The 24965-nt window shown below is 59.1% G+C and overlaps 2 protein-coding genes and 1 long non-coding RNA gene across 5 annotated transcripts in view; 2 read left to right on the top strand and 1 right to left on the bottom strand.

Moving 5' to 3' along the window:
- Positions 1-24: 24 nt before the first annotated feature.
- Positions 25-1715, top strand: LOC134472870 (uncharacterized). Its single transcript, XM_063235352.1, has 3 exons — positions 25-494; positions 862-1018; positions 1404-1715. The coding sequence occupies exons 1-3, from the start codon at positions 175-177 to the stop codon at positions 1560-1562; spliced, it is 636 nt and encodes a 211-aa protein (XP_063091422.1). The 5' UTR covers positions 25-174; the 3' UTR covers positions 1563-1715.
- Positions 1716-4659: 2944 nt separating this feature from the next.
- On the top strand, positions 4660-6121 carry LOC111757184 (uncharacterized). Its single transcript, XR_002791547.2, has 2 exons — positions 4660-5245; positions 5890-6121. It is a non-coding gene; the product is annotated as an uncharacterized LOC111757184 (long non-coding RNA).
- Positions 6122-8208: 2087 nt separating this feature from the next.
- Positions 8209-24965, bottom strand: part of Prdm16 (PR/SET domain 16) — a 266107-nt gene continuing 249350 nt past the window's right edge. For 2 of the 3 annotated variants that reach the window (XM_063235342.1, XM_063235341.1), the window contains exons 11-17: positions 23006-23175; positions 22463-22540; positions 18468-18637; positions 18204-18378; positions 14425-14658; positions 13655-13829; positions 8209-12630 (exon numbers count right to left, since the gene is read on the bottom strand). In XM_063235342.1, coding sequence (XP_063091412.1) covers positions 12496-12630; positions 13655-13829; positions 14425-14658; positions 18204-18378; positions 18468-18637; positions 22463-22540; positions 23006-23175 — 1137 coding nt within the window. In that variant the 3' untranslated portion in view covers positions 8209-12495. The remainder of the gene's footprint in view (positions 12631-13654; positions 13830-14424; positions 14659-18203; positions 18379-18467; positions 18638-22462; positions 22541-23005; positions 23176-24965) is intronic. The other variant, XM_063235343.1, reaches the window with a different exon arrangement.

Genomic DNA, 24965 nt, shown 5'->3' with positions numbered 1-24965 from the left:
GCAGGTAGGTCCAGGTAGGCGGGGCCAGGTGTGTTCTAGCCGGAAGGCTCAGCCTGGGCATCAGGGGGAGGGGTGGATCGGGCGGGGCTCGCTCAAGGCACCCGCTGTGCACCTTATCTGGCGTTGCCTGCTGGGTCACCCTGCGCACCTGGACTGGCCTGCGCCCATGTGACCATGTACCTCCTCTGGCCTCTCCAGATCCAGTCACTTGGACCTCCTGCTCCTGCTCTGGCCTTGTTCCCGCGGTTACTCTCTTTGCTCCACGCCAGCTCCTCCAGGAAGCCTTCCCTGAAGGATCCGGGCCTGCGGGAGCCTCTTTGCTGTAGGAAGATCCCACCTCTGGGTTCTTTCAGGCCTGACCACCTGTCAGGCAGCCTCTGGCAGCCAGGAGCACACAGCAGCCAGCCCCTTCCAGGGGGCAGAGTCACAGCCATCCCCATGTCACAGGGGACCAAGGCCCAGCAAGCAGGGCCTTCCTGGCTGTTGAGCCCCAGGTCTGGTGTCAAGGTGCCTTGTGGTGTGTGGAGGGGCCTCAGGAGAGCCAGGCTGGGGTGGGTTAGGGGACTGCACTCCCCAGGTTGTGAGAGCGGCTGGTCCCTAAAGGCCCCAGCCCGGGCCTTAGGGTGGCAGGAATGGGTGGAGGCTGAGGAGGTGGGGCCAGAGGGGAGCACTAGGCCCAGGTGGACCTGGGAAGCAGGCTGTGGGCGGCAGCCAGTGGCCCTGCAGGCTTCCCAGTCTTCATCCTTAGAGCAGCATCGAGGTCCAAGTCTGTCAGAGTGGGGTGGGGGCCCAAGGCAGATGCCCTGCCCGCCAGCTGAGGACTTGGAGACCATCCTGTCTGCTGTCTGCTTCAATCTGCAGCTCCACACCCCAGATCCCACTGCCAGCCGTGCCCTGTCACACCCTCTTCAGCCCTTGTGACACTGTGTCCACAGTTCCTGAGATGCTTCCAGGTCCTCCTCAGTGCATGGCTGTCATAAGACAGAGTGAGGACAGGAGGGGAGTGCGGAGCTCCCGGGTAAGGAGACCCCACGTCCCATGGGCACGGCTGGTGTTCTTCCCGACATGGCCCACTGGGCAGCCTGCTTGGCCCTCACCCTAGCTGAGTGCCATCTGGGCAGGACGCAGGCCCTGTGGTCGTCGTTGAGGGGAGGGAAGGGGTGGAGCTCGGAGTTGACTCCCGTGGCTGAACTGGGACTGAACGGAACCACTTGGAAATGAGGTGCCAGCTCCTGGGAGAGGCGAGTGGCTGCTGCCCCCAGAGGCCATGGTGGGTACTGCACCCAGGTGTGTGGTCCCCGGGGAGCCTGGAGGCCCTTGTCCGAGGCCAGGCGGTGGGGACACTGGTGACTCTGATCTTGGCTGCCCGACAAGAGGACTGGTGCATCTCTAACCCACTGCAGAAATCGGGCTTGTCAGCCAAGGTGTACACTGCTAGTGGAAATACCCAGAAACGGTGGAATAAAGATGTTCCAGGACTACGGTTGAAGTTTGATCATCAACAAACCCAGACTACAAGAAACATCCAGGGCAGAAACGTCCTGGCTAAAAGGAAATCATAGCAGGTGCCAACTTCGCTCTACAAGAGCAAGGGCAGGGCCCCGGGAATCCCAAGTATGTGGGTGTCTAGGCGAGGTGCTTTCCTGGGCTGTAACTTTTTCTTCGAAAGATATTGTTTAAAGGAACATGTATTACAATAAAAGCACAAAATGCGGGCAGAGACAATAGAAATGTCATTGTAAAATTCATATATTTTACATACAATGATGGAGTGTCACTCAAAAGTAAATCACAGTAAGAAAGAGAAAAAAAAGAAAGCCCGGGGTTTAGCTCAGCGGCTAAGTACCTGCCCTGCAAGCACAAAAGTGCCATCCCCGGTACCAAAGGAAAAAAATGATAAGGAAAAGATAAAGGCTGTCAGACTAAATAAAAGCAAAGCAAAATTATTTGTGCTCATTAAATAAGATTCAAACAGAAAGACACAGGGGAGAAGTCCAGGAGGCGAAGGTTTTATGCAAACCTTGGTCATCAGACAGCAGGAGTGGCTGTGTTAGTGTCAGATATAGACTTTGGAAAAGAATGTTGCCTGGGGAAAGAGAGGCAGGTCACGGTGACAAAGGATTTGGAGGATCAGGAAGACAACCTCTTCAGCTCTTGTGGCACTGAGTCCTGCCCATTTCCACACGGTGACAGATTTTCAAAATGTACGAAAAAAGAGATGACATAGCCCAGCACTCAGGAGGCTGAGACAGGAGCATCGCTGTGAGTTTAAGACCAGCCTGAATTATAGAGTGAGACTATATATATATATATATATATATATATATATAGAGAGAGAGAGAGAGAGAGAGAGAGAGAAAGCCAGGAAAAAAAGAGGCCCACACCAAATCTTGGAGATTTCCGTACCTCTTTCAGCAAATGATGGAACAAGAAGGCAGAAAAAGCACCAAGCAGGTTAAGCCTTGCCCAGCTCCACTGACCAGTGTTTACTGAGCCCAGTGAGCCCGGTGACTGCAGATTTCAGCTCCTTCTCAGACAGGCACGAGATGTTCAGAGAACAGAGCTTCCCAGGCCAGGCTGGAGAGCAGAGCCTGGAATGTCGACACAATCAAGATGATGCAGATCATGCAAATCATGCACAAGATCTGTGTGCACAGCAGGACAGCACTATGATATCTGTGAATTTCCTAAGCATTTGAAATTAAATAATGCAATTAAATCAGGTCAAAAGAGAAACCCAGGAGACATTACAAAATACTTCTGATTCATAATGAAAAAACAAAATTTGTGGGTTGTGCCTGCAGGCGTGGGTCAAGGGAAATACTTCTGCTGCTTATATTAAGAAGCTGTTAGGACCCAGCTGTCCATATTCCATCTTTAAACGTGAGCTCCCAGTGTGGTGGCACAGGCCCATAATCCCAGCCCTTAGGAGGCTGAGGCAGGAGGATCCTTGTGAATTTAAGGCCAGCCTAAGCTATGCAGTAAGGTCAAAGCCAGCCTGGAATATATATAAGATCCTGTCTCAAAACAAAAGCAAAAAAAAAAAAAAAAGCATAAATGTTACAAAATTTAGTACAAATTAAAGACAAAGACGTAGAAATGATAAGGTAATAAATCAACAGAAATTAGTATAGTGGGAAATAAATCCACGCCAGAGAAAAATCAATAAAACAATATGGCGATTATCTGACAAGATCAACATGATCGATAATCTGAGGTTGTTCAAGGAGGACAGAAGACTCAGGGGCCCATAAGGAGGTGGAGAGCCGCTGCTGGGCCACATGGGCGGGGAGCATGGCAGAGACACGTGGGGTGTGAGATGAACCGAGCGGCCTTGCAAGGGTGAGCTCTCATGGCTGCCTCGAAGACAGACAGGAAGGAGAGTGGAATTCTTCCAGCCTTCCATTTAAACCATAAACTGCATTTATACCAATAAACACACGGCACCTTTCTGCAAAGGATGCTCCAGCCCTGACGGCACGATGCCGGACGGAGGCAGGCGGTGGAGAGGAGAAACAACCCCGGCTTGGTCTTTCGGAAACCCCGAAGTGGGCTCCTTGCTCATTTCCTGGGGCCGGTGGTACCCTAATCCCAATCCCAAGCAGGTCCCAAGCTGGGGACCGACGTCCTCACACACTACAGCAGGTCACACCCAGCTGTGCGTGTGGCGGGTGACACTGGAATCGAGGCGCGTTTAGCCTAGTATTTGCAGCCCCCCGGGCACGGTTCACAGCACCGCAGCATGGAGGAGAAGCATCGTCAGATCTCTTCCTCGGATGGAGGGAGATTGTTCGAGCTCAACCTGCACCGCCAGTGGGTAGCTAAGATCTCAGAGGGAGAGCTGCGCTCAGCAGGATGGCACCCGCAGGGGCCTTGGCTGAGCCAGCAGGACAGCTGGCGGCTTTGGTTGGGCTCCAGGCCAGGAGGAGCGGGCTCCCCGCCTCGTCTGCTCTGTGTCCTAGCCAGAGCCAAAGGCGGGGAAAAGCGCACAGACTCTCCTCTGCGGGTGACGAGGTGTGGGTCAGAGGACCCCAAACACCTGTGGAACTCTGCCGATGAGCCGGAACCTCTTCCGGCCCCTCCGGTCTCTCCCCTTTCTCTTTTCCCTTCCCAGAGGAAACCGCCACGCTGAAATCGGTATTCATCCATCTCAGGGGTCTTTCTGGTTTTTGCTGTTGCGTAGACAGCATGGGGTCTGCAGTGCTGCTCTGTGTTCTGTGCTTTCTTTTCCTGGTCTTGGGTAGAACCCAGAGTCTCACCACACATGCGAGACAAGGGTTCTTTCTATCACTGAGCTACATCCCCAGCTCTTTTTCTTTTATTTTGAGAAAGAGTCTCACCAAGTTGCCCAGGCTGATCTCCAATCTGCAGCCCTCCTGCCTCTGCCTCCCGAACCCTGGGAGGACAGGCGTGTGCCTCAGTGCCTCTGTGTCTTCTAACTCTGCACATGATCCAAGCAGAGTCTGCTCACACAAGCTCCACGCCCAGTCTCAAGGGGATCGGGAGGGTACAAGGACCCACCCTTCCCACCCCTCCGCCTCTGAGGCTCAGAGGGCTTGTCACTGGCACCAACCTAGGCTCCACTGAGCACAGGATTCCTCCCAGGCTGGCGGCAGCCTGGCTGGTCCAGGCTTAGCTCAGGGCCAGGCGGCAGGGCTGTGGGTACTGCCAGCCCCCTCCAGGGCAGGAATGATGGTATCTGAGGGGGGCTCCTGCCTTGAAGCAGGGCTGGGTGGCCTGGACCATGCTGCATTTGAAAAATCAGGTTAACTGGGGTCCACTTTGCGCTGACCAAAGTGGTCATCCTTTGGGGCACAGTTAGGTGCGCTGTGCAGACTCAGCTCTGTGGCCACAGTCACCATGTCGCCCTGGAAACCACCCCAAGACCCTGGACCTCACGCTCAGACCCTGAACTGGCTCCTGAACTCAGCCTGCAGGTGACATGTAGTTGTGTAGGGGTTGCAAGCACCAGTAGTTGGTCTGTCCATGCCCAGCGGGCTTGCAGCGGGGGCCTTGCTTGTTTCCAAAGGCTGAATTCACGGAAGGCACTGGGATTCGTAGTCTAGAGAGCAGACCCTGTGCCCAGTGCCCCGGGGAGGCAGTGGAGCTCCCGGGTACCACATGTTGGGGCAGCCACCAGGGGAACCACGTGGTAGCTTCTTCCAGAATGAAGCCTACCATGACGTCCGTGCCATCCACAGTAAAACAGAATTCACAGCAGCAGCCCAGGCGGCCTTCGTCGGCAGTGAGTACGCAGCCTGTCCCAGCAGTGGGGAGCCGGGCGGTGCTGGCAGGGACTGAGCTTCTGGGAAGAAACAGAGAACTTGGGTGTGGGCGTCACTACACACATGTGGCACGTGAAAGAAGCCAGGATGAAAATGCTCCTGCAGGGACTCCAGCCCCTGGTGCTCTGGGGACCTGCACACAGACGGGGGCGCAGGGGTGGGAGGGACAGAGAGGGACGCGTGGGAGGGGCAGGACTCGAGGGCAGCGAGGCTTTGCTCATTTACGAGATGTCAGCGTGTGCATCGTACACGCATCGCAGCCCCTGGGCCGTCCACGAGGGCAAGGCCTAGCGACCACAAGGGGCGACCTGTCCATCGGGTGGGCTGCGGATTACAGCAGACCAGCTGCTCCTCGGGCAGTGCCCATGGTGGGAGAGCATGTGGTGAATGGGGCTCATCTCGTGACTTCTGACCAATTTTGTTGTGACCCTAAAATGTCTCTAGAAAGCTAAATCTCTTCCATGAAGAGCCCTGTGACCCACAGCCTGCCCAGCTGGTAGGACCACTCGAGTACTTTGCTGTGACTGGCCCCACACAAAGGTGTCCAGGGCTCCAGGCGGCCCCAACCAAGGCTGCTGAATTTGTGCTTCTGTTTCCGACTCAGGGCCAGCCAGAGAAAGCCGCACTGCTCACTGACCCCTGCCCGGTCCCACGGGATGCTGCTGCTCCTGAGCTGACACCATCCCCCCCAGCCTCACCGTGCCGCCAATGGTCTCTGCCCACCCTTCCTGGGTGGCCTGCTCCCCTGTGGATGGGTGCTACCCTGCCTTCTGGCTCCGGGACCCTGTGTCACACCTTTGTGTTGCCTGCATTGTAAAAGCTCTGTCCTGTCTCGACGGCTTCCTGGGTCTTTCTGGAGTTCTCAGGGCTCAGGAATGAGGAGCAGGGTGGGGATTTAGCTCAGCAGCATAAGCACCTGCCTGGTAAGTGCGGGGTTGTGAGTTCGATCTCAGAGCTGCACCCCCCCCCCCATCCCAGGGCAGAGGAAGAGCCAGCTCCCTCCCCTGGGTCTTGGGTGGGGACCCAGTCAACTCTGCAAGGTTGCTGGCTCCTCCTCCCTGAGACCCCTCTGCATGCCCTTCCTGAATCAGGCCCAGCTGCAGGGTGGAGGGTGGGGGAGCAGAGATGCCGGCTCCCGACACCCTGAACACCCTGTGCTGCAGGGCGCCCCCTCCCGGTCCCCTCCCTGGCCCTGGTGCCTACCTAGATGGGGACACATCTGGGTTTGGGGAACTTGGCTGCGTGAGAAAGGAAAGCGAGGGTTCTCCCAGCGGCCCGCGTACCCAGCGAGTTCTCACTGGGCCGGGGACGCGGGGGATGAGAAAGCACTTCTTTTCCCAGAAAACAGATTCTTCATTGACACGATTTTTTTCCTTTCTCCTGTAGGTTTTTTTCCGTTTCCAAAATGGGTCCTTTTTCCTCGGTCTTTTATGTGAGGAACGCTGGGGGACAAAGTGTGCTTGTCAGCAGTACCCCAAGGCTGCTCTCTCCTTTCCTGCGCCCCACAATGGGGCCATTGTCAGCTGCTGGGCGTCCGGGAGTTTTCCTGTGCCCTGCAGGGCTAATGAGCAGGGCGGCTGCCAGGCTGAACAAAGTGGGGCGGTTTTCACTTGACTGGAGCCCCAGAGTGGGGAGCCCCAGGCGGGGCCTTTATGGGGGTGTCAGAGACTGTCATTGGATTGCAGTGACTTTGGGGAGCCAGCCATTCATCAGTCTTGTGATTCACGCCATTTGTCCCGGAGAACGCAGTCCTGATTTCCAGAAAGGGGCCTTTCAGCCTCTCAGGACCTGAGCTGCTGGTGAACCCCGTGGTGACTGCCACCAGGCTTAAGTCCTCAGTGACACTTGGTCAGTCACCTTGGGAGGCGAAGGGCCCTGCAGCACTAAACTGCTCCCCCGCCTGCCCTGTGGAACGCTCTGGGCGCTGAGAGGATAAAAGGCCAGAGCCCCAGATTCGGGCTCTGGGATCCGGTGCCAAGACCAACTTCCATGTCTTCCTTTCTGGCAGTAGCTGGAGCCTCTGTTTGGGGGCCCCAGGTCCCCACTCGCGTTGGCTTTCATCAGGGCACATCCTGGCTCCTCGCAGCCTCGGTGTGGTGTCCCTGGATCTGTGCTGAGGGACGTCACCCTTGGACACCTGCACCTCCAGCCCTCCCGCCTGCAGCGACTCCCAGGCTTCTTGGGAGCTCTGTCTGCAGCGGGCAGTGCTGTGTTGGAGGCCGAGCGTGGGGATGGGCGACTCCTCTCCTGTGCTGTCCTGGGGCCTGCCCCCCCCCCCCAAGCTAGGGTTCTGTGCCTGTGAAATCACTGCCTGCAGCTTCTTAAGTGCTGGGAAGGGGCAGTTTCAGCTCAGAGGTCTTCCTGGAGGTGGCGGCAGCCAGGGCTGAGGAGACAGGCAGAGTTCCTGAATGGGGTGGGGTGTGGAAGCCAGGCTGGCCCTGGGGTGCAGGTGCAGGGGCCCCCAAGTGAGGTGTGAGAACTTGTGTATGGCAGGAAGTGTCGGGGAAGCACCACGGGGAGGAGTGTGGCTTCAGACCTGGCCTTAGGAGATCTCTTGGTCAGAGCAGGGCGAGGTTGGGGATCGGGCCCTGGAGGAAGGAGTCCTGGGGTGCTCCCTGCTTGAGGCCAGAGAGGCCCCTGAAGGAGGCCACTCTGCACCCTGTGGCCTCAGGGCCTTTGCTCACCTCCACACCCGCCTCAGGCCCTCTCAGGCCGCCTCTCACAGCAGGGCCAGGGCAGCTGTGCCCTCTGCAGTTTGCTTTCCTCTGGAGCTTGGGCAGCCCTGAGCTGGGGAGGAGGGCTTCGCGTGCATCCTGGCTCCTCAGTCAAGGCTGGGGGGCTGGGGCGGGGCCTGGCCCAGTCTCCCCGCTGCTCTCCCACCCAGAGGCCTCGGCCCCTCCGTAATGAAGCTCGCAGGCCCCAATCTTAGAAAAGCACACAGATTTATTGCATATCAATCTCATGTATAAACTCACCGTAGCATCGGAAAGATTACATTTGGTGTACAGTCCTATTCTACAGCATTAACCTCAGAATCGGCATCTCCTAGGCTCTCCCGCTGAGGATTCCTCTACACAGTACGTTTGTCTTCGTCACAAGCATCAGGAGTTCTGCGGAATCGCTCTTTTGATTATTTTCTACGCGCCTCTCTCCTTCCTCTCCCACAGTGATTTCTGTCGGGAGCGGCCCGGGTGCGGGCTTCCGCTCGGGACGCTGGTCTTGCTGTCGACCCTAATCACATATTCAGTAAGTGAATCTACGGGTTTTCCTGGTCATAAAACTTCACAAACAGACACCATAGTGACCGCGAAACACGAGCCATGCACAGTTCACTATAAACACAACAGAAGCAATTTACAGTGTGGGGTGAGCACCGGCCTCCTGCTAGATTTTTTCTTTTGTTTCTTAAACAATATGTGAAAACCAGACATTTACATTTGATTTCTTGTTCAACGCTATACAGTTCTAAAAGAAACAAAACGAAACGAAAAACAAGAACAACACTAAACCAAATCTGAATGTGACGGCGGTGGGCGGACAGGCTCAGGACCCTGCACACACGTTCACACACGCACACACGCGCACCACACGCACACACACCCAGGGTGTGTGTGTGCACACCGACTCTCAGCCACACGCGTGCTGGCCCGGGCTCCGCTGCCCGCAGCTGACCTGCACACGCAGAGACTCGAGCTGCTTGGGTTTATTGTATTTTTCCCCCAAAAAGTGGTAATGTGGATCCATGACAGAAAAAGGATAAAACAACAAACAAACAAACAAAATGGAATGGAGAAAGGAACTCGGATAATGCAAGAGCGTCTTTGTCACAGTATCACTCAGTGCTACAGACACAGTTCCATGGCTTCTAATCCCCGGCTGGCTCCGTGACCCAGGGTGGCTGTGTCCCAGAGCCCCGGCTCCCCGGCCCCCACGCGGCGGCAGCGCAGGCCCGGGCCTCCGCTCCCCACCCTGGAACAGCACAGTGAATACAGCTCAGTAGATTTCAGTCGCTTGGGCAGGGGCCAGGGTCAGGGCCACAATCCAGTGCTTCATGGCTTCACATCTAGAACACGTGCTCTGTGCTTACGAGGGCTTCTGGTCACTCCTGGGAGGCTGCGGAGGCAGAGGAAGCCACGGCCCTGAGTCTATGGGGCTGCACTCGGGGCGCTGGGCTTGGGCCCGTCAGTGCCTGCCGGGCCAGCTGCACTTGGGCCTTGGGAGGGAGGCCCCGCCAGCCCACCTGTGCGCTGCCACACACCCCTGGGGTGTGCACGGGCACCCGCTGGTGCCACATATCCCACCCAATTGTCTGAGAATGACAGCGACAACAGAGCCCCGAGGCCAGGTCTGGAGGGTGGCAGATGGAAGATGCCAGAGGCCTCTGTCTGAATTTCCATCTGGGGCTGAGGGTCAACCATTGGAGGAGTTAGGGTTGGGGTGGCAGTCTAGGGACCCTGGCCTCATAGGATCCTTGCTGGGACCACCATCCTCAGGCCAGCTGTCTGTGGTCTCACCTCTGCTCATGCTACCAGTGGATGTAGCCACCTGTGGCAGATTGTTGCTCAGAGGCCAGGGTCTGGGAAAGCTCCTGCCGGGCCTGGCCACTGGCCCCCGGTTGGTCTCCTGGTCCTGAGGACACTGGGCCTGAAGGAGGCGGGCACATCTGGACAAAGAAAAGTAGGGGTGGAGCTGGCCGGCTCCTGGAGGTGGCTAAGTGTGGAGGCCATCTTTCAGGACTGTCCCAGGGCAGGAGATAAGTGCTTTCTTGGTCAGGGGTTCAAGGTCAGAGTCCTCCAAAATGGCTAAGTGCTGGGTCTGAGTGTTCTGGAGAAGCTAGGTTTGCTATCACCATTTTCAGGGAACAAAAATATAGGACTTAAAGATCTGACCAGGGTCCTGGGAAAGGGATAGGAGGTTGGCAAGAGGAGACAGTGCTTGGGAGGCCAGCCCAGAAGGACAGAACCGGGCAGGGGGTTCCGGAGAGCGGTTAGAGGGGAGCCTTCTCTCTTTGCCTCCGCCAGCAGGTGGCAGTGCGGCTCCATCCACCCCTCCCACTTTGGAGAATCACTTCGCAAAAGAAAGCACACACATCATCTTTCACAGAAGAAATCATATAATTTTGGGTTTACAGAAATGGGGCATTTGTACGTGAGGTTGGATTTTTACAGGGATCCCATCTAGTTCAGGAGGAGACGGGACACTCCCATGGCGGTACCTGGCGGGAGGCCTGGATGACACGGGGTTTGCGTTGGAGAACATTCACGGTGTGGCCGCAGCCAGCTCGTCCGCCGGCCTCTCCAGTCTGTGCGCGCACGGGAGGCTCTCATCTTGCCATGCTCCTTGGGTTTAGCAAAAGGAGACCCCTCTCCCCACGGTCTGTGGGTCTGCGTGGTCCACGGTCTGCCTGGTCCACTTCCCTGTCTCAAGCTCCGGGACAGGCCTGCTTGGCCAGGCACTGATGTAGGCGACTGCCCGTGGTCCAGAGTGCCCGGGACACGTCCTCCCGCACATGCCCTGTTGCCCCTGGGGACAAACACTGATAGACATCCGCAGTGTGAACAAATCCACACACGCGCGGCTTGTGTCACGATAGCCTGCATTTCTGTCTTCTTTGTTCAAGGGCAACCTGGGCAATTTCTCTTTTTCTCTTCTTTTGGGGACACTCCTTACTTTTCTTTTCCAAACCATAAAATAAATAGAACACTTGTCTTAAATGCAAATGCGACTGAAACTCAAATTTAACAAAAACATATGATTGTCTGCTAAGTGGGCAGCGGCGACAGCAGGATTCGTGGGGGGACGCGGGGTATTTGGCACATTTAAAACCGCCCCACTCCCTGGTTATTGATCACACAACACACCTTATTACACGGTTTTGGTCCTTCACTAGATACTTATATTAACATTATTTCTTCACAATAAGAATGTCTAATGCCAAAAATACTGTTAAGGAAGAAATAAAATAAGAAAAGAAATGAATTAGAAAAAATTACAAGTTATATACAGATTAAGGTAAATTCCATCAGGGAAAAGAAAGGATTATTTGAAATTGGCCCCTATGGGAATAATTTAAAGCCCATGGAAAGGGAGAAGCGGACATATCCAGAGGAAGGAGCTGCAGGTCCCTAGGGCTGTGTCCTCTTCACCTTTTGTGCTGGGTCCCCTGGACCCTTCGGTCCTCAACTTTGGCCTGCCAAGAACCTGCACAAAGAGTGGAGATGGTGGCCGCGGGGTTGATCCAGAGTTTTAGGCACAGTAGCGCTTAGCGTCCTGGAGCAGGGCAGCTGCAGGGGCCCCAGCCGGTGGCCTTGGGGAGGCGGAAAGCAGACCTTCAGCTCTGCCTTCGGGAGAACAGAAGCCAGGGCCAGCCTGGGGGAGGCCAGGGTACAGATGGGGCTGGAAGGACCACAGGGCACCTGGCCACACCTCTGCAGGGAGGACCCGCGTCCCCCAGAGTCTCCATACAATTGGGGGCTCTTGGTGGGGCCTGTGGATTCCCGCGCAGACCACACGGGGGCGCCTCTGGGTTCCAGCAGAGTCCACACTGCCGGAAAGAGTGGATCCATGCCCCTCATTCTGCTTCCGGGGCGCCCAGAATCACCTTGGCTTGTACAAATAGGATCAGAGATAGAAAATTCTCCATTATCTACAGTATAAAGGACACACCCGAGCCCGGCTTGGTTGCCCAGGCAGGGCTGTCTTTGCAAGTAAGCTGAAATTTCAGAGCAATGCAAAATTACTTTTAAAAAACAATTTGCAAGTCATTTTTTTGATTTTTAAAAAATACTGTCTATTTTTAAAACCCACATGCTTAAATAGACTCTGTAGTCAATACGATTACCAAAAGGGCTATTCTCGTCGCTTTCATTATGAAAACTGCTGGCGAGAGAGACGTCTGTCCTAGGCGCACACCTGCCTTCTGCCCCGCTCTGTGCCCCATGGGCACCTGGCGGTGGCTGCTGGGATCAAGATGCCACGCTCGCCCGGTGTTGGTCCTCCAGGCAGCTCCGGGACGGGGTCTTGCTGGGGCCAGTTCTAGGAGGAGGCAGGGCAGCCCAGCTGCTGCTTCGGGGACTCTTGGGTGCTGAGTTTTCACGGGAGCCGTTAGCACTGGGCCGAGCAGTGTCGCCACGGGCAGCGGGGCTTCCCCGGCCCCCTGCATCCCTGCAGCAGGTGCTCTGGCTCTGGACTCTGGTCCGGGCCCGGCCCTTTAGAGGTGGTTGCTGGGGTTGAAGGCTCCGGACTCGGAGGGGGCCCCCGTGATGTTCAGCCAGGCGCCCAGTGAGCTCTGCGCGGTGGCGTGGAGGGGCGTGTCCTCAGAGAGCGACAGCATCATAGCGTATGCCTGGAGGGGGGACACAGGATGGGTGAGGGGGCCGAGACCACAGGGCCACCTCCTGCTGGCTGCCCCCTGCTCGCTGACCCCTGCCCTGGACAGGGAGGGGCACAGGGGGCCAGAGAGGCCCATGCTGCCCCTGCCCTGGAGAAGGGGCTTGCGTGGGTGTGAGAGCAGGGAGCACAGGGGGCACCAGGACCCGCTGGTGCTGGCCTGGGCTTCCAGGCCCACAGTGCCCGTGTCCTCAGCAGAGCCTGCTGACTGGTCATTTCCCAGCAGTGTCCTTGTCTGGTAATCAGCAAATGATTGATGGCGGGGAGGCCCGGGAGCGTGGGGACAGTTACCAACCAGGCCTTATACCAACAAGAGCCCTTCCTGCCTGCTGGGGCTACTTCCAGAACAGGGTGGAGCTCACGGCTCAGGAGCTGTGGGTTCCCTTCCCAGCCTTAGGCAGCCCCGAGCCCCAGCAGGAGGTGAGGGGACCTGGGGACCCTCTGAGCGTGGGGTGCCGGTTAAGGGAGGGTACGGGAGAAGCCGGCGCTGGTCCCGCAGGCGAACACTTTGGACAGAATTAGTAAGAGACGCAGACAGACACGCAGACGGCTCTGGCTGAGACACGTGGAGTGGGGGGCTTTGGGGCATGGACAAGCCCCAGGGCATCCTGATCGTGAGGGCCTCATGGACAGCACAGGCAGCTCCCTGGCAGAAGCAGGGGCAGCCAGGCTATCTGTGGTGGGGGTCAGACAGTGGGAGACCCAGGTGACTGAGTGGCAGGAGCCTGTGTGTGGACATTTCCTGCTGGGGAGGAGACAAGGGGAAAGTGACCCCCATTTAGCATCTGGGACCGGCTCACATCTGTCTGCTCTCAGCCTCGCTTGGCCCTGGCTTCCAGGAGGGTGGTGGTCCTTGGGCACCTCACTAGCTGCTGTGGGGGCCATGGGCACAGGGGTCCTGAGCGTCCCCTGGCCAGGAGCCGGGGTGGCCATTGCCACTGGAGCCCGGCAGAGAGAGGGCGGGGCTCTGCAGTACCTACCTGGTTCTTAGCCTGCCTGTACAGAGTCTGTTTTAAAGCCTCAGAATCTAAGGTGGAATTAAGCACATCTTTAACTTCAAAGGCTTCCTCAGCTGCTCTGCGGAGGTCCAGCCCCTTCCCAAAGGGCGGCGTGGGCTCCAAGGCTAACAGGCCGCCTTCTTGCTCCTCAACACACCTGCACCGAGGACCGGGAGAGGGGCCTGGGGTTACTGCTCTGGCTGTGCCCACGTGCGCGCCACGGGTCTCCAAGTCACATGCACAAGGGGACAGACACATGGACACAAGGACACCTGGGGGAACCATATGGATGCAGAAAGCGACACAGAGGGCGGGGTGCATGCGTGCAGGTCCCAGGGGCAGGCAGGGGCCCTGGCCTCAGAGGTGGGGGGGCTGGGAGGAGCCTAATTCTCAGAGGCCACAGCCACTTTGGAGGGGCTGGGCTCCGCTTCCAGGACCCTCGGGCAAGAAGTAGCACCTTGGCGGGCCTCTCATAGGGGCCCATGGGAGGGCAGCAGGGAGCAGCTGGGACAGGGGGCTGTGGCTCTGGCCTGCACCCAGATCCCAGGTGCTGGAGCCTGTGCCCAGCCCAGCGGAGTACAGCCTGTCTCCTGCGTCCACTCCCTCCAGCCCCTCCCAGGCCATGGCCATGTAGGGTGGACCTGGCGTCCTCAAAAGCCTGGGTCGGAGGAGGCTGAGGGTCAGGTTGGCCCCCCAATGGCCCCTCAGGTCCCCTCCCCAGCTGAGTTCCTGTATGTGCCCCCAGCCCCCACCTTCGGGTGTGGTCGAAGCCCACAGCCAGGGCAGCAGGCGGCTCCTCATCCTCCTCGTCCTCATAGACACCCTGGGGCTCGGGCGCGGGGGACACCATGTCATCCTGGGACTTCCCAGCCAGGCTGTCCTCGTCCTCCTCCTCCAGGTCCTCTTCCTCCTCCTCTACATCCTCTGGCTTTTCGTTGGCCAGGCCTGGACACTGGGGGTCGCTGTCCAGCTCCTGGATCTCTGGCCTAGAACCATGCGGGGAGGTTGGCTTGGTTCAGACCCCCTCAGGCCAGCAATGTGGTGCTGCTCAGCCAGTCTCCACTGTCCTTGGTCCTTCCGTCCTCCCTGCCCTCCCCCAGGGAGGTGATGCTCCTGGCTGCCCACCACTGCTCAGAGCTCCCCGTCCTGGGGAAGCTGGTCCCCTCGGCTCTCCCTCGTCCCCCCAGCAGGAGGTAGGAACGCTCAAGAGGAAGGGAGTCCCCTAGGGGTGGTGGGGACAGAACAGGGCCCCTAGCAGCGGACAGTAGGCCGTTCAGGGGTTCAAGCAAAGTCAGGGCTCAGCTGGGCTAGATGGGAAGTTGTCTCATGCTGGTGCTGGCATTGGGCACTGCCCAAGGGGCACCCTCAGGTGAGGCTGAGGTGTGCCCATCGCCTGCCCTCTCCCACCGTGAGACAGGGCCGGGAACCCTGAGGAGCGTCAGGGACCAGGTCCTGGACAGTGAGGGCTGGGTGGGGACGTCCACACCCGCAAGGCTGCCCTTGCTTCAGAGTGTGCCAGGCCAGCCTGCAGCCCAGACCCCACCTCATGGCCAGGGCGCTGTCACCAGCCTCATCTCCTCCGCTCTGCTCCTCACTGGTACGAGGAGCCAGAGGCTGGGCCTGGTGTGCGCACCTGTAAACTCGGCACTTTGGGCCACATGGGGAGACCCTGTCTCAACAAAAATCAAAGAAGCCCTGGGATGTAGCTCAGTGCAAAGACCCTGGGTTCAGCTCCCAGTAACATTAAAAAAAAAAAGGCAGGTGAAGGCACAAGGCCAGAAGCAGCGCCCGAGTCTGGGTTCCGCCCTGGCCTCAGCCACAGCCAGGCCCAGATGAGCCAGGACCTGCAGTCACCTGGGCAGGTGTCACCTGGCAGAGTGGCACTGCAAATGCCGGTGACTTTGGATGGCTACACACAGAGCTCTGTCTCTGCTCCTGGCCCTGGGGCCTCGGAGGTGGCTCTTGTGATCTGGAGGAGACGCGGAGTGCCTTTTGCCAAGGACAGCATCTCTGCAGGCTCAACATGGGGTGCAGAGCCAAGCGGGGCCTGGTGGACAGAGGCTCTGCTGGGGCCTTGCAGGTTTGCAGGAGCTGTGCCTCCCCTGCCTTCTTGGATGGGCAGGACCTCGGCAGGCTCTGGGAGGTGGCCCTGGTGGCCTGCACTGAGGCCCGTCCTGCACACAGCCCCTCTCCTCAGAAGTGAGCACCCTGGAGCCCAGTGAGTGGGGCCTGGGCCCCCTTCTGCCCTGGCTCACAGCAGGGTGATCTGGGGCCTGGGCCTGTTTGAAGGCAGCGTGCAGCCCTCGGGGACAGCAGGGGACAGGGTGGGTGCAGGCCTGCAGCTCTTCCTCACTTGTGGATTGTGGTGTCCACAGCAACAGCACAGGCCCTGGCGAGGGATAAGCTGGCACCTCGGCCTGTGCTGTATCTGCCCCACGAGTGCTGCTCACAGCACAGGGGCCTTCTTCCTGCTGGGCTTCCAGGGGACTTGTCCAGGCCCCACCCAGCTCCCGGTGTTCCCAGTGGCCCTTGGTGCCCCTGACTGGCAGATGTGCCATGCTGATCTCCCATGTGGGAGACCCCTGTCCTGCTGGACCAGCAGCCCCCCTCTATCGGGAATGCCCTATCCCATGGTGGCCACCTCCGGAGGGCCCAGTCCCTGCACAGAAACATGGAGTTTCTGGGGTGAACACTGAACAGGGAGCTCGGGGATAGTGCGACCTGACAGCTTGTAGAGCAGACTGTAGGCCCAGGACCCCGGAGGCCTTGGGTTCGCTGACCACCAAGGGCAGAGATAGGCTCTGAACAAGGACCAGGTGATTTTAGTCCTGGCCACAAATGGGACCACCAGTGCCCCGCCAGGTCGGCTGAAGGAAGGCGACATGTGCTCACTTGGGACAGTAACGAGAGACCCCTTGGCTCTCAAGGCAAGAGCTGCTGGGCCCGGCTGACCTCGCCTCAGCAGGACAGGCTATCTGGAGGCCGAGCCTCACTCTCTGTTGTCCCAGGGCTGTGATGAGCAGGGGGCTGTGGGGATAGCCCTGTCAAAATGCTCCGACAGAGGAGAGGGTCGGGGTGGCCAGGGACCGGCACTGGGGGACCTAGCTACCCCTCGTCCTTCAGCAGTCCCCCGTGGATCTCTAAGCCCCACCAGGTGCCGAGGATGGAGACACAGGGCCCTGTACTCCAGGTTCTGCAGGAGGCCATAAGACCTTACAGTGCAGCTTCTGCTGCTGACTGCCTGGTGTGTCTCTTGGGTCCCCACCCCTGCCCTGGGATGCCAGCAACAAGGGAGACACCACCCTGCTCTGGAGAAGATCAGCCGGGGCGGGGTTCTTGCTTGCTAGAGGTGGGGGGCTGGACCTGGTGCCATAGACAGTGAGGTAAGGTCGGGGCCCAGGCACAGGCTCTGAGCTGGCCTGGACAGGAGCAAGGCACCCCCTGCTGCAGGCGTAGGGCTTCCTGCTGTGGAGCCAGGGGTCTCTTCCTGGGGCCTCTCGGGGGCTGCAGTACCCCTGCTCCTTGCAGCTGCCCTGGAATCAGCTTTGGCCGCAGAACAGCCCCTTCGTGGGGTCCAGTGCTTCTGGATGCTGAAGCCCGGGGGCATGGAGGCCACAATGCCTGGCATCACTGACACTGGATCCTACTATGCTCTGCTTCCCTCTGGAGGTGTGCAGGTGTGTGCCTGGGTGTGTATACACATGTGCACACACGCCTATGTGCACACACATGCATGTGTATGGCAGGTGTACATGTGCATGGGTGTACCGTATATGTGTGTGCACATGTATATGGTACACATGCGTGTGTGAGTGACTCCATGTGTGGTATGTGTGTATCCACATGTCTGTAACAGATAGTCTCTGACTTAAAGATCTCACTGAGTTTCGGACTGTAGGATGCTGAGAAAGGGAAATACCCTTAGCAGGGGCCACAGTTCCCATCGGATCTTCGCTCCAGCGGGCTGTGCTCAGAACGATACACACTGGGGACGCTGGGCGGCAGGAGGGGAAAGGTGAGCAGTGAATAACAGGACACCCCGAGCTCTCATGAGCAGACTTGGGGAGATTGGGGCACCCAGCTGCAGACTCCATGCCCCTGCAGAGCAGGCTGGCCATGTGATGGGCGCGGGTGAGCAGCACTGGCCACATGCGAGGCTCGCACATTTTCACTTCCTGATGGGTCTGCAGGACGTGGCCTTATTGTAAATTGAAAAGACTCTGCATACCTGTATGTGTCCAGGTGTCCACCTGTGGCCAGCAGGGCACCCCAGACTGGGTAAATACGAGCTGGCTGTGGAGGACGCAGCGGGCCTGTGGTGAGCGCGTGCCTCACACATCTGACCAGGGCTCTGGCTCTCTGTGGTGTGTGTGGCTGCTCATCAAGGGCACCCCGCCTCACGGTTTTCCTGGCAACACGGTGTGCTCACACTCACAGCCCCGCAGGCGGGGCGCTTGGGGCAGGCGGGGGAGGCTGAGGCAGGTGGACGAGAGCCTTGCACGGGGGCGGGGGGCACCCACAGGTCTCTTACCTTTTGTCTGTTCTCGTGGACGCCGGGTTCATCTCGCTGTTGGCGATGAAGTTTCTGATCTCAGAGAAGTAGGAGTCCTCCTTCTCATCTAAAAGTGCGTGGTTGTCTGACTCGGAGGTGGGGGAGGAGGCACTGGTACCCAGGTGGTTGGTGAGGACTCCGGTGTGCTGGCCCACTGTGGACAGGGGACGGACAGGTGGCGTCAGGCCGCACCCGCAGGCCCTCCCTCCCCGGCCACGGGGCAGCAGTGCCCCCGAGCCCCACCTGGCGCGCCCTCGTGCTCGTGCTTCTTGAGGTGCCGGTCCAGGTTGGTCTGCTGGCCGAAGCAGCGGTTGCACAGGTGGCACTTGAAGGGCTTCTCCTTGTTGTGGATGTTGCGCACGTGCCGCTGCAGGTTGGAGGAGATGCTGAAGGAGCGGTCGCAGTATTTGCACCTGGAAGACAGGCGTCGGGCGCGTGGAAAGGGGTGCAGTCGGCCCAGGCCTTCCCGGAAGCTGCTGGCCCTGGGCCTGCAGTGGGGACCCCAGCACCGCCTCCACCCTGCTGCCTGGGCCCGCATGCCTCTGGCAGCCGCAAGAGGGCAACCTTGCACTGTGGAAAGCTGCCTGGAGCCGCCCTCTGTTTCCCAGGGGGAGGGCAGTGCGCCTGGCTCTGGCCACTTCCCCTGCAGCCCTGCAGGGCCTGGCCCCTTTTGGCTCAGGCCTCTGTGCGGCATCTGTGAATGCCTTTAGCTGCTCTGGGGTGGGGCGGGGCTCTGGCCTTGCTGCCCCCAGCTGTGGAGAGCGCCCTGCCATTCAGACCCTTGAGGCACTGCTGGCTCCTTGTAGGCCCTCTCCAGGTGGCTGGGCTTCACCAGCTTGCACCACACACTTGGAGAACCAGAAGACGATGCCCCTGCTTCACCGACCAGCCCAATGCTTTCCGACCCGCCAAGTGCCCTCAGGAACACTGTGCTCTCCCCTGGGAGGGGCACTACATGGTGCCCTTGTGTGGGGTGTCGCTCACAGCTGGGCCAGAGCCCGAAGGGCATCCCCCCTGGTCATAGCAGCCTGAGGAGCGGATGTGAGGCGAGCAGCAGGCTAGGCCGAGGGAAAGGGAACCAGGTGACGCAGGGTCCATCGCATGGCTCCCACCTGAGCTGCCTGGGAAGCCGCGGCTAGGACAGAGATTCTCCCCGAGCTCCGTGCGCCTGGCCTGATGTTGACAAAGGAGAGCCTGACTCTGGTGCGCACACAGGTGTGTACCTGTGCAGTGTGTGTGCGCTTGTGTGTGTGAGCGTGTTCACGTGCCCCTGGCTGTTAGCACCCCCGGAGCTGCTTATCAGAACAGAACGACCCACACCTGGGGACTTTGTTTCTGTGATCGTGTTTTCCTGTTTGGAGGAGAATAGGCCTCTGCCACATCCCTGGAGTGATGCTCAGCTGCGGGCTCTCAGAGGCAGGACATACACAGCCTCCGTGGGACCAGGGTGGGGCTCGTGCCTTCCCCAGGGTCTTTCATCCCAGCAGGAGGGCCAGGCCTTCAGAAGCCTCCCACTTGATGTTGGTGCTGGTCGAGGGCAGCATCCATTTGGATGGGACTTGCCCGATGACATGGGGAGGGAAGGTTGGTTAAGAGTGGCCAGCACTGGGCCTGGCACAACACAGAGACCTGGGCAGAGCCACAGGCCCGCCTATGTCACAGCTGGCCCCCCGAGCTTGAGAGTCGCTAACCTCTGAGCTGCCCGGTTACAGCCTAAGGAGTCTGATGATGGCCCCCAGGAGGGAGCAGCCCTTCTCCCGTGAGGCACCATGAGGCCTCCTGGGGCTCTCTCATTGATTCTGGTTCTGGGGGCCTGGGCGGCACCCATGTGCTGCATCTCCCAGGGGTCCACAGGATGGCCTCCAGGCACGGGGGTGTCCCTGGAGCATGGGCTACACTGTTGGTGTAAGGGTGCAGGGCCCGGGCACGTCCCTGGGGCTGGGAGGGGCTGTGCCTCCCTCTGGTCACAGTGCCTCGACCAAGGCCTCTCCTAGTTTTAATCTAAATGAATAGCCAGGGCAGCAATGTCCGTGTAAAACTTAGCTCCCTGGGCGGCAGCGTCCTCCCTGGGACCAGCCACCACAGGCATTGCTAACAGAAGGGCAGGGAAAGAAGAGACTTTGGCCCCAGCCCCAAAATAAAAGTTAACGAGATAGACGACATGCAAAGGGCCCCGCAGCCCCACAGACACGTGGCATGTCTCTGAACAGACGCGGACAGGGCTGGACACACAGCGCCATCAGTGGTGTGGGCCTAGAGGAGAGCTGGCGGGGAGGGGCCCCAGGCCAGGCTCCAGAACTCCCCTAGGTGTGGCACAGGTGCTGCCAGCCGCCAGGAGATGCCCCAGCATCCCGGACAGTGGGGTGCAGCCTCCTCACCCAGTCCCACCTTGAGTCCTTTCTAACCAAGTCCTGCGAAGACTGTGTGCCGGAGTCAAAAGACTCAGGTGGCTGGGGAGTTAGCTCAGCGGCATAAGTGCCTGCCTGGCAAGTGCGAGGTCCTGAGTTCGATCCTCGATACCAAAAAAAAAAGAGAAAGACTCGGGGCACCATTCACTGTGCCCTGGTCTCACTTTCATCCAAAGATCTCGAGCCCGGAGAAGCCGAGCTCGCTGGCTGGGCCGTGGGGTGGGTTGGGGAGAGGTGAGGTGGGGTGGCCTTTCCTCCGAGGAGAGCAGAATCACCCCATGAAGGGCGCTGGGACACATTGGGCCACTCATGCATACATGTGGGTACCCAGGAAGGTGCCTGTGCGTGGTGCTGCCACTGAGCCAGGCTGACTCCTGGTGGGCGGTGAGGAGGGGTCCTGATCCTCCCTGGGACTGAGCAGCGCTGAGGGCTTCCAGGATGGACCACTGTTCCCTCTTCTAACCTAAAATCCTTCCTAGGAGCACAGCAGTCCCAAGAGCCATGCAGCATCAAAGCCCCACACTGCCTGCCTTGAGCCAGATAAAGTCAGGATTTGCACACAAACTTGCAAAGCAATTATTGTTACCAAAGTCGAACCTCTCAGATTGAAGACAGCAGAAGAAATCAATGATAATTAAATTCTTCTATAAATTCAGCCTGGACCCTCTGGGGGCTCTTAGCACGCAAAACTGTCCAAAAGTCGGCTCTCATTACAGAGAAAGCACACTGCTGGTTTTCCGGGAGGGGACTGGACCAAATAAATCTTTCTGTGGCAGCCTTTGTTAAGTCATCATACCCCTGGCAGCCGAGGGGACGTGTGCGGGAGGGTGTTGCTGGTCGCAGCTGGTTAAGCTGTCACTGACCCTGGGCTGCGGCCTCCAGGGATGCCCTGAGCGGGGCTCTCGGACAATCCTGTGTGCAGTGCATGCGGCCTCCCTCCCCAGGAACGGCACACAGACCAAGTCCCCAGGGCCTGGATCATCCTGCAGTCACTTCCTGGTGACCTCAAGCTCGGTGTGGGCACAATATGGGAATCAAATGCCGTCAGCTCGAACCCAGCCAAGTCTTTTCTTCTTCCCCTGCAGACACGCCCGGTGCGTTACTAAACTGGTACTGTCAGGGGATGGGCGGTCCCCGTGTGTCTCAGGGTGACAGTCGCCCAGGCTGGGGCGATGGGGTTCCCTCTGGGAGCACTGGGCAGGCTGCCACCTGACAAAGCCCCAGGGACAAAGTGGAACAGGGTAGGAGGCTGAGGCGGTGGCATATCTGAGCCTTGGCTCGTTATCATTGGAACCAGGATGGCCAGACTCGCTGGGGAGCTGCTCTGAACCCCAAATTCTATGGCTGCCTCTAGAGAGCAGCTACATCACGGCCCGGGAGACAGGAGTGGGGTGGGGGAGACGTGTGGCTTCCAGCTGGAGCTGCCATAGGGTCTTTCATGCTCCCCAGGCTCCCGGGCCCAGATGGGGCCCCACCTTTGCCTGGAGGTCCCTCCCTGGTCCACCACTTGGGAGGGCAGCTATGGCCATCAGCAGAAGAGCAGAGGGGCCTGGACCTGCTCTGATGCTTAGCCCTAGCCTGGGCAGTGGCCAGTACAGCTGGAGGGCCGCCACACTTGTCTTTTCTGTGAGTGGCAAAGGACCCTGCCAGCAGCCCCCTGGGCGCCTCCTGCCTCACCCCAACATCTGAGAGAGCGGAAGGCGAGGGGCCTGAAGCACCAGACCCCAGGTGCCGGTGAGCGCAGCCTTGCTGTGGCCACATTGCTCAGAGTGGACAGCTGAACAGTGCAGAATCTCAACCTATGGTTCCCCAGCCCTGGGGCACTCCTACCTGTACGGCTGCTCCCCGGTGTGCGTTCTCAGGTGTCTGGTGAGGTTTGCTGATCGGGGGAAGATCTTGCCACAGTACCTGGTGGAGGCAGGCGTGGGGAGGGAGGAGTTAGGGTGACCTACAGCCTACTTTCTCTGACCTCTCCAACCAGCGCCAGAATCCCTGACCTCACACCGAGATGCAGGTGCCATCTAAATCCCGAATCCCAGCCTCCTCTTTGGCCTGGAGCCCAGCTTTAGTCTTACAGAGTAGCCAGCTGGGCCATGGCATGGATCGGTCAATGCCACCCAGCCCAATTGTGGGCAGTGCAGGCTCAGAGCGGCCTGGACCGCCTGTACCAGCTGTGAGCCAGCCAGGGAGCATGTACTCCTGACACTGTAGCCAGCTTGTCCCTAAGAGCTGGGGGTGCGCACTGACCACTCGCCCACCTCTGGCCTCTAGATTCAGCTGGGAGGATGGAAGCTGACAGTGGGCCACGGAAACCCGGCTCTCAGGTGGCACAGCAAGACCTCGAGGCTGCCTCCCGCCAGCCCAGGGCCTCACCTGCACGTGTACCGCTCCTTGCCCTTCCTGAGGATGGGGTCTGAGAGTGTCGAGGGTGGGGACCGGAAGCTGAAGGGGTGGTGGGCCAGGGGCTGCAGGGAGCCGCCCGAGTCAGCTTTCATGGCTGCGAAGCTTTCTAGCTTCTCCGTCATGGTCTCGATGGCTGACATCTGCCGGCGTGAGAGAGGGAGTCAGGGATGCTTGGGCTCGGTGGCCCCTCCTGGCACCTGAGTGCTTTACAGCTGAGCACATCTGCAGGTGCTTAGTGGGTCCAGGGGTCTCTGGGGCGGGTCGCCTTGCTCTTCCCAGGTCATCAGTGCAGCTGGCTGACCCTGACTAGCTCTTCTGCAGTTTGGGTTTCACGTAACAGGACTGTTTTGGAATCTCTTTAAAATTTAGGGAACTACCCTGCAGGGAGCCACCTCCACCTGGTGGCAGAAGGCATAATTGCAGGCGAATAGCAGCCACCGCACACCCGGATCGCAGTGCCAAGGGTCCCGCTGCACAGGACAGCTGATACGGACAAGGAAGCTGCCTTTGCTCCTTGGGGACGCCTTGGGCTTGGTCGAGGAGGAGGGTCGAGAGGTACTGGTCTTTTCCATCTGGTGGACACAGTTCTGATCAAAGCCCAGGACTGGGTGACCTGCTGAGGCCTCAGCATTCTTGACAGAGGAGGAGAGGGGACAGGGGAGCCCCTCAGGTCTCAGCTATGCTCCCCCAGTTCTGCTATGTGTGCTGCAGGAGGGGGAGGCTGGCTAGGGGCCCACGGGAAAGCCGCCCAGCACTTTTGGGTTTGGAGCGGAACCCAGGAGGAAATGCCAAGGACCCTGGAGTCACTGGGTCCTGGCGGCACTGCATACACCTGTGCCCAGAGGGACACCTCAGGCTGCAGCGCAGGGCTGCATACTGGCATGGGTGTGAGCTGGCCACCTGCAAGTGCCAGGTAAGGTCGCTGCGGAACAGCAACCTCTGGCTTGATGGCCCAGCCTCAGCCTGCGGAGCACAGTGGTTTATTAGTCATTCTTCTCCTGCCCTTGGGCACAGGGCAGGCAGAAGGTGGTGGGTCGAGGGGGCACCGGCAGGACAGACAATGGGCAGCCAGCCCCCTGCGGGCCTCTCTTCCTCGGGCCTGGGTGGGTCCTGCCTGCGTGGCTGCTCGGCCCCATCAGATATTCCCGGCTGAGCTCCCGGAGCAAACACAAACACAGGATGCGCCTGGCTGGCTTGTCGGCTCTTGCCAGCCCGTCCGAGGAAAATCGGGGGAAGTTATTAACCAAACTGCAGGCTCCGAGACACAATGGGGGGCACTAAGTTTAGCTGTGAATTCAGCCGAGGTCCAGGTTTCACAAACTGTGGGTTTGTCCATGGCGGGAAGCGCAGGGGAGCCAGGGAACAATGCTCCAGGGGCACAGGACTGTGAGGGTGGTTTGAGTGTCCCCAGGCCCCTCTAGGGAGGTGGGGGAGGGACAGTGACTTGCAGTCAGAGTTGGGTGCCGGCCCCACATGGTGAGGACAGGCAGCCCAGGGTGCAGGACACCAGGGCGACGGCACTGTGCCGCCCTGGAGGATGGGGCCTGGAGTTCAGACCTCTGAGGATCTGGCCTTGCCTCCCCCACCCCTGAGGAGGGTGCTCCTCCTGTCACCGCTGTCCTTCTATACAAGGGCAAGCTCGGGCATCCGGGTCTCAGCCAGGCTGCTGTGGGGGGTTCTGCTCCTTTTGCCCGAAGCTCTGGGCCATCTCAGCTCTGTTCCCAGGCTGCCGAGTTCATGTCCCTGGGAGTCCTGAGCTGAAGGTGGTGAGCTACAAGCAACAGGCCACAGAGGGGCCGGAGAACTGCTCTTCGAGGACCCCCTTCCTCCACCTCCCCACCCTGCAGTGGCTGTGGGGTCTGCAGGGAGAGGATCCCCTGTGCCTCTGGAGGACCACTCCACGGGTCACCCAAGCAGGTCCAGGAGGCGT

Source organism: Cavia porcellus, unplaced genomic scaffold (assembly GCF_034190915.1).
Source record: "Cavia porcellus strain 051 isolate PalLab524CR breed Dunkin Hartley unplaced genomic scaffold, mCavPor4.1 scaffold_25, whole genome shotgun sequence".
NCBI classification, from domain to species: Eukaryota; Metazoa; Chordata; class Mammalia; order Rodentia; family Caviidae; genus Cavia; species Cavia porcellus.
This window is presented reverse-complemented; position numbering and strand designations above follow the sequence as displayed.

Excerpts from the sequence above, each read along its gene's own strand:
- LOC134472870 (XM_063235352.1), top strand. The coding sequence starts at position 175 with ATGTACCTCCTCTGGCCTCTCCAGATCCAGTCACTTGGACCTCCTGCT. Across the intron at positions 495-861 it reads TCCTGGCTGTTGAGCCCCAG|CTCCACACCCCAGATCCCAC; the intron begins GTCTGGTGTCAA and ends TTCAATCTGCAG. Across the intron at positions 1,019-1,403 it reads GGGGAGTGCGGAGCTCCCGG|AAATCGGGCTTGTCAGCCAA; the intron begins GTAAGGAGACCC and ends AACCCACTGCAG.